The sequence below is a fragment of the Schistocerca piceifrons genome, chromosome 3 (assembly GCF_021461385.2).
Source record: "Schistocerca piceifrons isolate TAMUIC-IGC-003096 chromosome 3, iqSchPice1.1, whole genome shotgun sequence".
Taxonomy (NCBI): Eukaryota; Metazoa; Arthropoda; class Insecta; order Orthoptera; family Acrididae; genus Schistocerca; species Schistocerca piceifrons.
This window is the reverse complement of record NC_060140.1, coordinates 171,073,377-171,087,445: the sequence shown is the minus strand read 5'-3', so window position 1 is coordinate 171,087,445 and position 14,069 is coordinate 171,073,377. Positions and strand designations below refer to the sequence as shown.

Below are 14,069 nucleotides of genomic sequence, written 5' to 3'. Positions count from 1 at the left end.
GATGGCCCCATCTGTGAATAGGATTGATGACACAAACCCCGGAATCGTGGTTGCCTGGTGAAGAAACCAGTGACAAAACTGCTCCCGGCGTGGAAAGTCTGTCTCTAGTAAGCCCTGCACACAAAGTGCAGTATCAATTGTCATGGAGAATGATCCACACCGTCGTCTAACATACCCTGTACTGGCAGACCAGCTGCCTGGTACTGACACGGCGGTCCCCTTCCACAGTGCTAATCACATTTTCCTCCAAGTCTGGCGTCCGAACATTTCGGGTACGCCCTTCATGATTTCCTGCTTCCTGAAACGATCCTGTCTCAGACAAACTGCTGAGGACTGTTGCAAACATTGAATGAATGGTTGTTGCCTGCGGGGACAGGCATCCTCATATGACCTTGCTGTCCGCAGATCGTTGTCATTTAACTTTCCGTAACTAAACACCATGTCGGCAAGCTCTCGATTCGAATACGGAACCTTTGTGTACAACGCTATATCACATCCACTGCCAGGTGAGTCAGCAAGAGAAGTAAATTTGACACAACATTACTATGGCAGGAGAGGGCTGTAGGGCATGCGTATGAGGAACAGTACCACCTTTAGGAGGAAACCATGCATACTGTAACTGTGGCTCCATGATACAGCGCTTACTAGACCACAGTCCCTGTAAAGAAGTATGATTGAATAAATGGTCTCTAGCATGGAAGCCATGCATTTTAGGAATAAGTTCATAAGACCTTTTTTGTTCCGTATCCTCTTATTGATCAATTCCTAGAGGTTGTTTTCGACGGAAAAAATCACTCTGTACAACAAACGTATGACACTTACTGTGAAATTCAGTTGTAACCTTACTATTAGTATAATGCCCTTGTATCTTTTGACTTAATAAGAAACATTCGTATAGTAACCTTCTACGGACATGGGTAGATGAATGAAAAAATAAAAATAAAAAAATAAAAACCATAATCGGATTTTATGCCATCAATTGGGTTGAGCTCATCGCGCACCTTGTCGGTCGTTTTCACAGAAACGGTCGAGTATCTACGCATAAACCGAGACTCAAGTTCGCTTATTTTGGCTGCTCTTTCACTGTGTGTTCTGGGAAACCGGGTAATGGACTTGCCGTGTTCTCGTCGTGAGACAAGAATGTCGATCGTGTAAAATGGGATTTAGAACGAACCACGAACGTTGGTCAACGGGTGGCGCAAGGAGTTGAATGTTAAATGTTACTTTCCGTTGCTATTGTGACTTTTAGTTGCTACTTGTCACTGAAATCGCAGTCAGACTCGATAGCGTGACACAAGGTTCTTTGAAAGAAGTGCCAAGTTCGTCCAACAGATGGCACATGGCTTGATTGTTCCTTGTTTCTTGTGACTTCTAGTTGTGACTGAGAACACCAGATACTGTAAATTTGTTATGGCGAAAACTGTGACTTGTAACTGATACGTGATTTCTGGAGAGGCGGTGCTGGTGGTGGGACTGACCTGCTTGGTGGTGCAGCTGACCGCCGCCCCTGCCGGGTGGAGGCCCCTTGGGAGGTCTCGAGTGGTTGCTGGCCCGTCTCTCCCTTGCCAGCGCTTCACTCTGCTCCAGCTGTTCCCAGTCCTCGGCTTCTACTCCTGCGAGATACACACCACACTACGAATTACCTTTTCTTCCTTGTAGACTACCCACTACGCACTACTTCATAGTGACTGGAGTCGTAAAACTACTGTAGGCTACCGGAGACTATAGGAAGTATGAGTAGACTACAGTAGCTTTCCCAGTAGCCTTCCTCAGTATGAGTAGGCTATGGTAGCTTTCCCAGCAGCCTTCCTCAGTTCAGATCTAACCGCGTTACCTGTGCGTTAGGTGTGTTGCATACCTATCGGGCGTTAGCTCATTTCGATCGCTTTGTTTGCATGTTTGCATATGTGATCAGTGTCTTACTAATTTCCTCTAGAAATCGGAAGCGATGGCCGACTAGAGACTGATTGAGGATACATAAACGGCCGTGTAATGTATGGAACATTTTTGTTCTACATAGATATCCTTACGTCTGGTTACTTAAAAATAAACAGTAGTTATAGCAAAACTGAAATTGCCGTTGTTTGATTCAGGTTTTATTCGAAAATTTTTGAACTGTAATATGAAACGCAGGGTTGTTGTAGCAAAAATGAAAATAACCAACTCAGATTTATCAAAGGTGATAGAAAACACAATTTTCGGAGAAAAGAGGTGAAATTAAGAAAACAAAATGCAAAACAGAACCCTATCAAATACTGGAACTGCAATACTTCGTCGAGCTTGTATGAAACATATTTCTCTCATTCATGCCTTTGTTCGCTGGCCGCAGTGGCCGAGCGGTTCTAGGCGCTTCAGTCCGGAAACACGCGGCTGCTACGGTCGCAGGTTCGAATCCTGCCTCGGGCATGGATGTGTGTGATGTCTTTAGGTTAGTTAGGTTTAAGTAGTTCTAAGTTCTAGGGGAGTGATGACCTCAGTTGTTAATTCCCATAGTGCTTAGAGCCATTTTTTTTCTTCCCTTTGTTCATAATGAAGAACCTTCCATTGAACGCAAAATATTACAATAATTATATAGATTTTTTTTATGTTTGTGCATGTAAACTGTTCTTGCATCAAAAGCAATTGCTTTGGTTACATAAAAGTGCAGAATTTACTACTTATAAAATGCAATTTGAAGGCCGTGCGGTTCTAGGCGCTTCAGTCTGGAACCGCGCGACCGCTGCGTCGCAGGTTCGAATCCTTCCTCGGGCATGGATGTGTGTGTGATGTCCTTAGGTTAATTAGGTTTAAGTGGTTCTACGTTCTAGGGGACTGATGACCTCCACTGTTAAGTCCCATAGAGCTCAGAGCCATTTGAACCATTTTTTGCAATTTGTATTTTGTAAGGATCTAAAATACACACTGAACTGACACGGAGAGATGTGAGGTTTGTAACGGGACATCCTCCTCTAGTATTACTTTGCCTCAAAAGTAGCTGTCGATACCAGTATTATTTTTCGAATTTTGGACAGGTCAGTATTATCTCAGCTGCCTTTATGAACACTTTCATGTAATTTTATACACAATGTGTTATGCTTCAAGCTAAAATTTATGAAAAGGAATTAATTTTTTTTCGATTTATAGTCGATAAGTACAATTCTGAATATACAGTTAAAGTTGTTTTTTTTTTAGAAACATTTGAAATTACGAAATATAGACCACTAAAAATTTCTATTATTAATTACGCAGTACTGTACTGGCTACTATGTTTATTTCTGGATTCATTTATGAAATAATCATCAAAAGTAATAGTGTAACAGAAATTACTAGAAATTCATTTGTGAAGAAAAATTGTAAACCTTTTGGAATATTGTTATTTCCGCTGAGTTAGAGAGTAGTAAGCATGCCTCTGATGAGATCGGATGTATTTTTGTATTTTGTGCGAACAATGTAATTTCAGCTTTGTTAATGTGAAAAATCAAGAAACTATATGACGTACTAAAATGTGAGAAAATATATTATCGTAACAACAAAAATTCGACAACAACAATCTTCAAATTTATTTAGATCAGTCCGTGAGGACCTAAAATGTGACATTTTCAGCTTCAAGAATCAGACTCATAGACAAGAAGAACTGGATCCAAATTTACACGAAAAGCAACGTGAACTAGAAAGTTTATTGTAATCTTCGCTCCTCTCAAATTTTTCATAGAAGATTATGCTTATTTTGGACAACAGCTGCAAGTAGGAACAAGGGGGTAGATTACAGGTTCCAATTACGTGAACAAACTAACAAAAAGCAAAGAGAAGTCATCGGCTAATTGATTGTCTAAGATAAATTCATTGGTGTTTTATACCCTACCAACGCTGCCACTGTTACTGGTAATCTTACAATTTACTACGTCATTCATGAACTGTACCAAAACTACGGAACCGCGGTTTTGATAGAGCGCAACCCTGATCGTGACACGTGCCGTAAGTAGCCAGTTCTTCGGTATGGGGGTAGACACCTGAGTATCAGTTCCTCATAGTAGCGAGTTATGATCAGTACTATTCTTCATACAAAGGGTGTTTAACGATCAAATGTCTCATATTCCAATAGGATATAGTATTGATCAAAACTAGAAGACGATTTCCTGTAGTGGTATGTCCGGAAACCAGTACCTGTTGAGATGTGGGCCAATGTATCCTCTCATTCGCATGTGTGTTACGCATAAGCAGACACCACACTCAGTGCTGCATGTGGTTACCACGCGTCCACACACATTCTCCAGCCCTTCGTCGCATTGAAAAACGCACTCTTTCAAATACATCTGGCTGCATTCACACTGCGTCACATGCATTGGTCTCTCTGTCCTGTGACGTCTGCACATTGTTGCTGTGTCGGGCATACACCAATACCTTTAAATGTCCCCATAGCCAGAAATCATATGGATTCAGGTACGGCGAATGAGAACACTATGCCACCGGATCTCCTCGATCAAACCATCCCACACGAAATGTTGCGGTGCAGTACTGCCGCATGATTCACAGAAAATGAGGTGGTTCGCTGTGATGCACAAACAACATTGTCTTTCTGAACTGGTAATGTTCTCTAAAAGCGCTCGTAATTCATCACAAAGATATCGCTGATGCACAGAACCTGTTAATCTGTTTGGTAAAGTGTATGGTTCTCTGAGTTAGTCGAGTTAGTCGCCGGAAATTCCTGCCCATACAGTCTCACTTAAGCAATCCTGACCTCAGCACTATGACTGCACGAGGATTTGCATCTGCTAACATGTACGTATTGGGGCAATTTACTACGCCATCACATGTCAATTCTGGATCATCTGTAAATAACATGCTGGCTGTGAAATGCGGATCTTCAACGGCCCAGACCTGAGGAGGTATTGGTGTCTGGACATATCATTATAGAAAGTTTTCTTGACACTGTTTTCTAAACGCACCGAACATCAATAGAATTTTCCAACAGTTTGATAATGTAAGCTGTATATCGAATGTGTATATAGTAGCGTTAGCGTCCTTAGCGTCAAATGGTTCAAAGGGGTCTAAGCACTATGGGACTTAACATCTGAGGTCATCAGTCCCATAGACTTAGAACTACTTAAACCTAACTAACCTAAGGACATCACGCACATCCATGCCCGAGACAGGATTCGAACCTGCGACCATATGGGTCACGCGGTTCCGGACTAAAGAGTCTAGAACCGCTCGGCCACAGATGCCGGAGTCTTTAGCGTCGCATTTGTTTCTTGGACGTTCAAGAGCTGGCAGTTCCTGTGCAAACGTTTTTCTAAAGTCCTCGTCGCTATTGCTGTGGAGGCCGAGTTGGCACTGTTGTTACGATAGGATGAGTTTGTGAGTTCGTGCAGTACATTACTAAGACAGTTTCTCCCTGCCCCAGGCTCAGGAGGTAACAGGATAGGAGAACGAAGGTTCTACAACTCTCCAACAAATTAGTAACGAAAAGGTTTACATATCTTTTTGACATGTTGAATAATGAAGTCTGCAACATTGCACGTAATATGTAGGTAACTCTACAGTACATAGCAAATGCAATTACGACAACTGACTGTTCACTTGTAAAAGTTCACTGAATGAAGTTCCCTTTCTAATTCAGCCCTGGACGATGATCTAAACCAAGTGGGAGAGAGCTGCGCTTCTGTGCTTCGTCGTCCGGTCATTGGCGAATTGTACTCGGCCGGCAGTTGGCCGAGGCGAAGTCGATATCGTCATCCTAAGCGCTGTCATGGAGCTGGTGGAACACTCGATAGTGGCGAGTCTCTATTGCACTGGTACCAGCTCGCATCTTTGCACCTGTGGTGCTTTTGTCCTGACTATGTCTTGTTCGGACGACACAGCAAAAGGAGTGTGTTGGAATTCTCCGAGATGAACGGAGGCTAGCTAGCGCATCAGAGCATCGAGTGGGATGTTAAGCTAGATGAGTTGAAAAAGTGGTAAACGTCAGTTATCGATAGTGTATGTATGTGTGTGCCGCGTAACAGTGCCGACAATCTCTTAATGCACAAATTAAGTTGAATCGTGTGTGCTATAAAAAATCTGGATGCATCTGCCGTGTAGCTTCGAATGAACCAGTAAGATCGTAATTATGCTCACGAACAGACAGTCAGTAGCCTGGAGTGGTTTGACAGTGTAAGTGACTCATATCCGTGCATGAAAACAGCATGCGAACCGTTTCAGAATAGAGCACTTGCCCGCGAAAGGAACAGATCCAGAATTCGTGTCTCGGTCCGGCACATGGTTTTAATCTGACCTGAAGTTCTGTCTCAGAATAGATTGGCATTTTACTAGAAGAGAGTTACCCTAACCGCTACAACAGCACCCTTTCATTCCCCCCGTGTCGAATTATGTGTTTAAACGTTTCAGTACATCTACAGGGACAGTGCACGGAGGAAGAAGGAACTTTCAGGTAGAGTTTCAGGCAGGTAGTATAGCCCACGATAGTAAAACCAACTTTTCTAGGGGCATTCTTCCAGTGGGTTACATAAAACGCAAAGAAAACAAATCCACCAATTTCGGTTTGAAGACGGAAAATGTCACTACAATTTTAAACGCAATTAAAACCACCATACAGTGTGTAAGAAAACGATACCAACAAATTACGAGGGACAGAAGAGGGTTTCTTGTGGAACATACAGGACAGGAATTCAGGCCGGAAACTTCACCCACAGGGCGACTAAATCACGGCGGAAGTCAACAGCCGTCTCTAGCTCATCCCTTAAATTTTGAAGCTGACGTATATCAATCGGTGTTGCTAGGATAGGGATGGCAATGTCGGTGCGCCGTGAATGCTATCAGGTCCACTGAAAGAAGTTGCTCTTGCCGTCGGTCAGAATCGCCTTCACCGTCTAAAGAACGACCTCTGGGCAGTTCTCGGGCCTTAGATAGTCAAAGCCATATGGCGCTACTGCATGACGTTTCCGGACATGAGTCCCCGTCCTCCACTTGTTTACGAATGTACACTCTATAGTACATCGAATTTTGTCAGAATCATTTTGTTACACCCTGCAGACCACACAACAAATTTTTTGATTGAAGCAGACACACAGAGATGGTTGTTGTTGTTTGTTGTTGTGGTCTTTAGTCCTCAGACTGGTTTGATGCAGCTCTCCATGCTAATCTATCCTGTGCAAGCTTTTCATCTCCCAGTACTTACTGCAACCTACATCCTTCTGAATCTGCTTATTCATCTCTTGGTCTTCCTCTACGATTTTTACCATCCACGCTGCCCTCCAACGTTAAATTTGTGATCCCTTGATGCCTCAAAACATGTCCTACCAACCGGTCCCTTCTTCTTGTCAAGTTGTGCCACAAACTCCTCTTCTCCCCAATTCTATTCAATACCTCCTCATTACGTATGTGATCTACCCATCTAATCTTCAGAATTCTTCTGTAGCACCACATTTCGAAAGCTTCTATTCTCTTCTTGTCCAAACTATTTATCGTCCATGTTTCACTTCCATACATAGCTACACCGCATAAAAATACTTTCAGAAACGTCTTCCTGACACTTAAATCTATACTCGATGTTAACAAATTTCTCTCCGTCAGAAACGCATCCTTACCATTGCCAGTCTACATTTTATATCCTCTCTACTTCGACCATCATCAGTTATTTTGCTCCCCTAATAGCAAAACTCCTTTACTACCTTAAGTGTCTCATTTCCTAACCTAATTCCCTCAGCATCACCCGACATAATTCGACTACATTCTATTATCCTCGTTTTCGTTTGGTTGATGTTCATCTTATATACTCCTTTCAAGACACTGTCCATTCTGTTCAACTGCTATTCCAAGTCCTTTGCTGTCTCTGACAGAATTACAATGTCATCGGCGAACCTCAAAGTTTTTATTTCTTCTCCGTGGATTTCAATACCTACTCCGAATTTTTCTTTTGTTTCCTCTACTGCTTGTTCAATATACATATTGAATAACATGGGGGAGAGGCTACAACCCTGTCTCACTCCCTTCCCAACCACTGCATCCCTTTCATGCCCCTCGACTTTTATAACTGCCATCTGGTTTCTGTACAAATTGTAAATAGCCTTTCGCTCCCTGTATTTGACCCCTGCCACCCTTAGAATTTGAAAGAGAGTATTCCAGTCAACATTGTCAAAAGCTTTCTCTAAGTCTACAAATGCTAGAAAGGTAGGTTTGCCTTTCCTTAATCTTTCTTCTAAGATAAGTCGTAAGGTCAGTATTGCCTCACGTGTTCCAATATTTCTACGGAATCCAAACTGATCTTCCCCGAGGTCGGCTTCTACCATTTTTTCCATTCGTCTGTAAAGAATTCGCACTAGTATTTTGCAGCTGTGACTTATTAAACTGATGGTTCGGTAATTTTCACATCTGTCAACACCTGATTTCTTTGGAATTGGAATTATTATATTCTTCTTGAAGTCTGAGAGTATTTCGCCTGTCTCATACATCTTGCTCACCAGATGGTAGAGTTTCGTCAGGACTGACTCTCCCAAGGCCGTCAGTAGTTCTAATGGAAAGTTGTCTACTCCCGGGGCCTTGTTTCGACTCAGGTCTTTCAATGCTCTGCCAAACTCTTCACGCAGTTTCGTATCTCACATTTCATCTTCATCTACATCCTCTTCCATTTCCATAATATTGTCCTCAAGTACATCGCCCTTGTATAGACCTTCTATATACTCCTTCCACTTTTCTGCTTTCCCTTCTTTACTTAGAACTCGGTTTCCATCTGAGCTCCTGATATTCATACAAGTGGTTCTCTTTTCTCCAAAGGTCTCTTTAATTTTCCTGTAGGCAATATCTATCTTACCCCTAGTGAGATAAGCTTCTACATCCTTACATTTTTCCTCTAGCCACCCCTGCTTAGCCATTTTGCACTTCCTGTCGATTTCACTTTTGAGACTTTTGTATTCCTTTTTGCCTGCTTCATTTACTGTATTTTTATATTTTCTCCTTTCATCAATTAAATCCAATATTTCTTCTGTTACCCACGGATTTCTACTAGCCCTCGTGTTTTTACCTACTTGATCCCTTGCTGCCTTCACTACTTCATCCCTGAAAGCTACCCATTCTTCTGCTACTGTATTTCTTTCCGCCATTCCTGTCAATTGTTCCCTTATGCTCTCCCTGAAACTCTGGTTTAGTCAGTTTATCCAGGTCCCATATCCTTAAATTCCCTCCTTTTTGCAGTTTCTTCAGCTTTAATCTACAATTCATAACCAATAGATTGTGGTCAGAGACCACATCTGCCCCTGGAAATGTCTTACGGTTTAAAACCTGGTTCCTAAATCTGTGTCTTACCATTATATAACCTATCTGATACCTTCTAGTACCTCCAGGCTTCTTCCATGTATACAACCTTCTTTTATGATTCTTGAACCAAGTGTTAGCTATGATTAAGTTTCGCTCTGTGCAAAATTCTACCAGGCGGCTTCCTCTTTCATTTCTTAGCCCCAATCCATATTCACCTACTATGTTTCCTTCTCTCCCTTTTCCTACTATCGAATTCCAGTCACCCATGACTATTAAATTTTCGTCTCGCTTCACTACCTGAATAATTTCTTTTATCTCATCATACATTTCGTCAATTTCTTCATCATCTGCAGAGCTAGTTGGCATATAAACTTGTACTACTGTAGTAGGAGTGGGCTTCATGTCTATCTTGGCCACAATAAGGCGTTCACTATGATGTTTGTAGTAGCACAACCGCACTCCCATTTTCTTATTGATTATTAAACCTACTCCTGCATTACCCTTATTTGATTTTGTGTTTATAACCCTATATGATCGTAGCAAACAGAATATCATACTGTGAATATGCCGTTTGAGTCTTCTCATTAGATTCTAACAGCGAATGTATTTCAGTGTATTCCTATGTCTTCTAGTCTATTCTTATCTACACTCAGTTCTAGCTAAGGAATGCTTTCTGGGAAATAAATTTACAAATTATAAACATAGTTTTTAAATTGCAGAAAAGGATTATAAGAATAACAGTCAAAAATAGTTGCCGGGTCCATTTTAAAGATGTGTTCAGCACAATGGGAAATTTAGTTACACCACCAGACTACAGTTACCAATCACTCACATAGAAAAAGAAAAAATATTGATAGTGCACGTAACAACAGTTCTATTCACGATCGTGGAACACAGTATTTTCTATCAAGGAATAAAATTGTACAATTTATTTCCTAAAGTGGTTAAAGAGATTATTAAGACAAATTTATTTAAAAAGACAGTTAAGAAGGATATGTCAACCAATACAGTTTCATAAAAAATGTAAATGATAAAAAAATCACCTGTATCATTTCACAACACACCAGCACGCCTATGCACTATTGTCTATTGCAAGCAAATTTTTATCCAAATCTCTGCAATGATTAATAATATTTACTAATATCCTATCCTCTTTCTTTCTGTGACTCACTACGGATGGATGCCGACCGTTTTCCAGACATGCAAACGCTAAACTGCGCTATGCAAAATGGAAACCAGACATCATTAACGTGGTCCTGACGTCAGCTGATGGTCCTGGATTTGACTAGTTTTGAGAAATAAATGAAAAGTTTAGCACTTGCTTTTTACGTTGAGATATAATTTCTTTGCAACAATATACAACAAAAACAAAACAGCTTTGATCTCTAGGATTGAATCCAATGGAATTTCACTGTTGTTAATAAATTGCCTCAGCATTCTGGAGGATGGAAGCAATAGTCATCATTCGATCATCTTGATTTACGTCTTTTTTGGTTTTGCTAACTTACTTCGTAAAAATGCTAGGGAGGTTCTTAATATAAGGCAATGGCTAAGTGTTCCATCCCTCGCAAGATAAACTTGTAAATACGTAAAAGCTTCTATAAATGAATTACGATTTTTGCTGTTAATCTTTAATCTAACGGCATGTCCAACATTACTACAAAAATGATCAACTACTACTATACCACTGCTACTACCGCCAGCACTATATCTACTGCTGCTCCTACAAGACTTAGAAATTAGTGTCACACGCAATGCAAAGTGCAGTAAAATGACAGCTACGAGATTTCCAACTTGTCCAGCCTCATAATTGAGAAGCTTTTCTTTCTACAAGCAGCTCGGTATCCGTTATTCCCGAATAGTGAATACGTTGTCTAATGTATAACTGTTAGAGGACCATCACAACGTCGCACCTGTATTGGTTCGTGATCAAGGGGAGTAACTCTTTGGACACTCAATCACTCTAAGGTAAGCGCAAAAATAGGCAGGAGTCGCACTTACAATTTCCTTGCGCTGAACGTTACGTTATTGTATTTCACAAAAACGAAGTCGAATGTTATTACGAACTGAATTATGACTTTTAAGGTAAACATAATATACTCTCTCTTTCACATAAATACCTTTACATCAGTATTTTATATACACAGCGTGTACTAGAAATGACGTTTAGCCATTCATCTCAAAGTAATTTCGACTTGTAACGAACGTCAAAGACCGACTACTACAATAGCAGCATAATATAGCTTTATCGGCATTCTCCGCTACGACGTTTCTAGCTGACAAACATACCTCGTCTGGACCATCGAGCTCGAACGTTCTCAGCCAAATTTATATGAGCACGGATTTTAATGTTACTCCACTTTTTACTCCATGTGTCAGCAAAACATTATAAAAAAGGTCTCAAATAGACTCGCCCATATCATATTTAACATGATAAGCCTTCATGCTAAAAATAAATGTATATAGTTTTACAGTCTTCCCGCCTTCGTTGCTATATCACTGTAACGTGACGCCGTTGTTTAACTTGTCCACATCGTAAACTGAACCAAAGCAGGATATGTCTAAATTTACCACCATATTCACGGACATTCCGTTCGCTAGCATGTAACTTGCTATCGGTTTTCGTGATCTATTGAAATTTATTGGCACGTTCGCTGCTGGTCGTACACATTAATTCTAACAACTATGTTGATGTTTTAAAAAATCTATATGTCGTTTATTGTTCGATCCCAGTTGAACATTTTTTACGGTATGACTAGTTTCGATCATAGTCCATAATTTCAGAGTTAAGTAGTTACGTAAGCAATCCGTCGTATCTGTAACTCAGCTATACGTTACAAACCGTCAGCATTCTGATGTCTAGTTGCTGTACAGACACCACAGGATGCTAGACAGTTATATAGACCGACTGTGATTGAAACTGGTCATATCGTAATAAATGTGAAATTGAGACGGAACAATAAATGACAAATACATTTATTAAAATATGAATCTTTACAAAAGTTTGGATGCTGAATTCGAAGTTGAAATACGTTTTTGATTACCGAACTCAATTTTCATGAGACTTCCTTCCCTCTATACTGTATATCGAATTCTTTGAAAACGCTTCATGTTGGTTATTCGTCTGTGGCCTAACTTAAATACTATGCAGGTATGTTAGTCGAAAATAAGCGTAACACCTACAAGAAACTACCACACAGAACCCTCACTTCACATTCCTACCTCCAGGAATGAATGTTGAAACGTTTGGCTTCCTGTAGGACAGGGAGTGAATGGTGCCGTAAGCCCTTGGCCTAAGCTATGATAAAATATTTCTATAAAAATGTTTCTGTATGCTATATCTGGTCTAGGGGTAGCGACTTTGATTAGTAATCAAAACGTCATCGGTATCTGGTTCCAAAGCTGCCACCGCTTAAATTTTAATTAATAGTCAACACTGGCGGCCGAAGACTTCCGGCATGAGAAGTCACCCTCATCCTGCCAACGGCCTTGGCAAAGAGAGCGGAGGAGCGGACAGACGTTCAGGGCACTCTGTTGCCCTTGGGATGGGAAACTGCACCCAAAGGCGGAAGCATCAGCAATGATCAACGGCATGAGGATGCAGAAAGCAACGGAAACCACTGCGTTAAAGACACATAACGTGTATCCGCAGGACATGTGGCCTCTAATTGAAAAGCGTCATGATGATCTCTCCAGTGGCAAAAGATTCCGGAATAGTCTCCCATTGGGATCACCGGGAGGGGACTGCCACAGGGGAGGTGATCACGAGAAAAAGACACTGAATAACCAACGAAAGGATAACGTTCGACGTCTGGGCGTGGAATGTGAAAGCTTAAACGTGGTATGGAAGGCAGACAATCTGTAAAGGGAAATGCTAGGGTTCAGTCGAGATGTAGTAGGGGTCATTGAAGGAAAATGGAAAGAAGACAAGGATTTGTGATCAGATGAGTACAGGGTAATGTCAACAGTAGCAGAAAATGTATCTATGCCCGTCGTCAAATATGTGGAGTCTAGGAATCCTACCTACTTGGTTCACTAGGCAAAAACTCAAGGAAATCATATAAATGAGTTTTATTACAAGAAAGTAAATGACAAAACGTAACTTTACACAGATGTGTCGCAGGCAAAATGCGACATGCAAAATAATCGATGTAGTTCAGTACAAACAATCCTAATACAAGCGCAGTAATGAGTTTTGACGCTTCTATTCAAATCGCTAGTCTTGAGGCTGCTGTTCCACTGGTCCGCGACCATTCGGGCGCGGCTCTTATGTCTTGTTCACACAGAGGCCGCTGCTGTCGCTCCGTCGTCCTGGAGATGGGTCGGTCAGCGTGCGTTTGGCTGCCGTCTTCTCTATCATTCCAGACTTGCGTGCAGGCACTTAACTGTACGCCGTAACAAACGGGAGTAGGATTCCTTACGAATAGGAAGGTAGGGCAGAGAGTTCAGTGATAGGGTGGATCTTATCAGAATCGACAGAAAACCAGCACCGACAACAGGTATACATGGCGACGTCGCAAACTGAAGATGAAGAGATAGAGAGAATGTATGAGGATATTCACAGGATAACGCAGTACGTAAAGGGAGATGAAAATCTACCCTACTGGCCATTAAAATTGCTGCACCAAGAAGAAATACAGGCGATAAACAGGTATTCATTGGAAAAATATATTATACTAGAACTGACATGTGGTTACATTTTCACGCAGTTTGGGTGCATAGATCCTGAGAAATCAGTACCCAGAACAACCACCTCTGGCCGTAATAGCGGCCTTGATACGCCTGGGAAATGAGTCAAACAGAGCTTGGATGGCGTGTACAGGTACAGCTGCCCATGC

At 41.3% G+C, this 14,069-nt stretch overlaps 1 protein-coding gene across 5 annotated transcripts in view; it reads right to left on the bottom strand.

Annotated features, from left to right (window-relative positions):
- Positions 1-14,069, bottom strand: part of LOC124789790 (proline-rich proteoglycan 2-like) — a 105,824-nt gene that overhangs the window by 8,714 nt on the left and 83,041 nt on the right. For 4 of the 5 annotated variants that reach the window (XM_047257260.1, XM_047257264.1, XM_047257261.1 and 1 more), the window contains one exon: positions 1,479-1,613. The exons of the other annotated variant lie outside the window; for it this stretch is intronic. In XM_047257260.1, the coding sequence (XP_047113216.1) occupies positions 1,479-1,613 (135 nt within the window). The remainder of the gene's footprint in view (positions 1-1,478; positions 1,614-14,069) is intronic. 5 annotated transcript variants of the gene reach the window in all.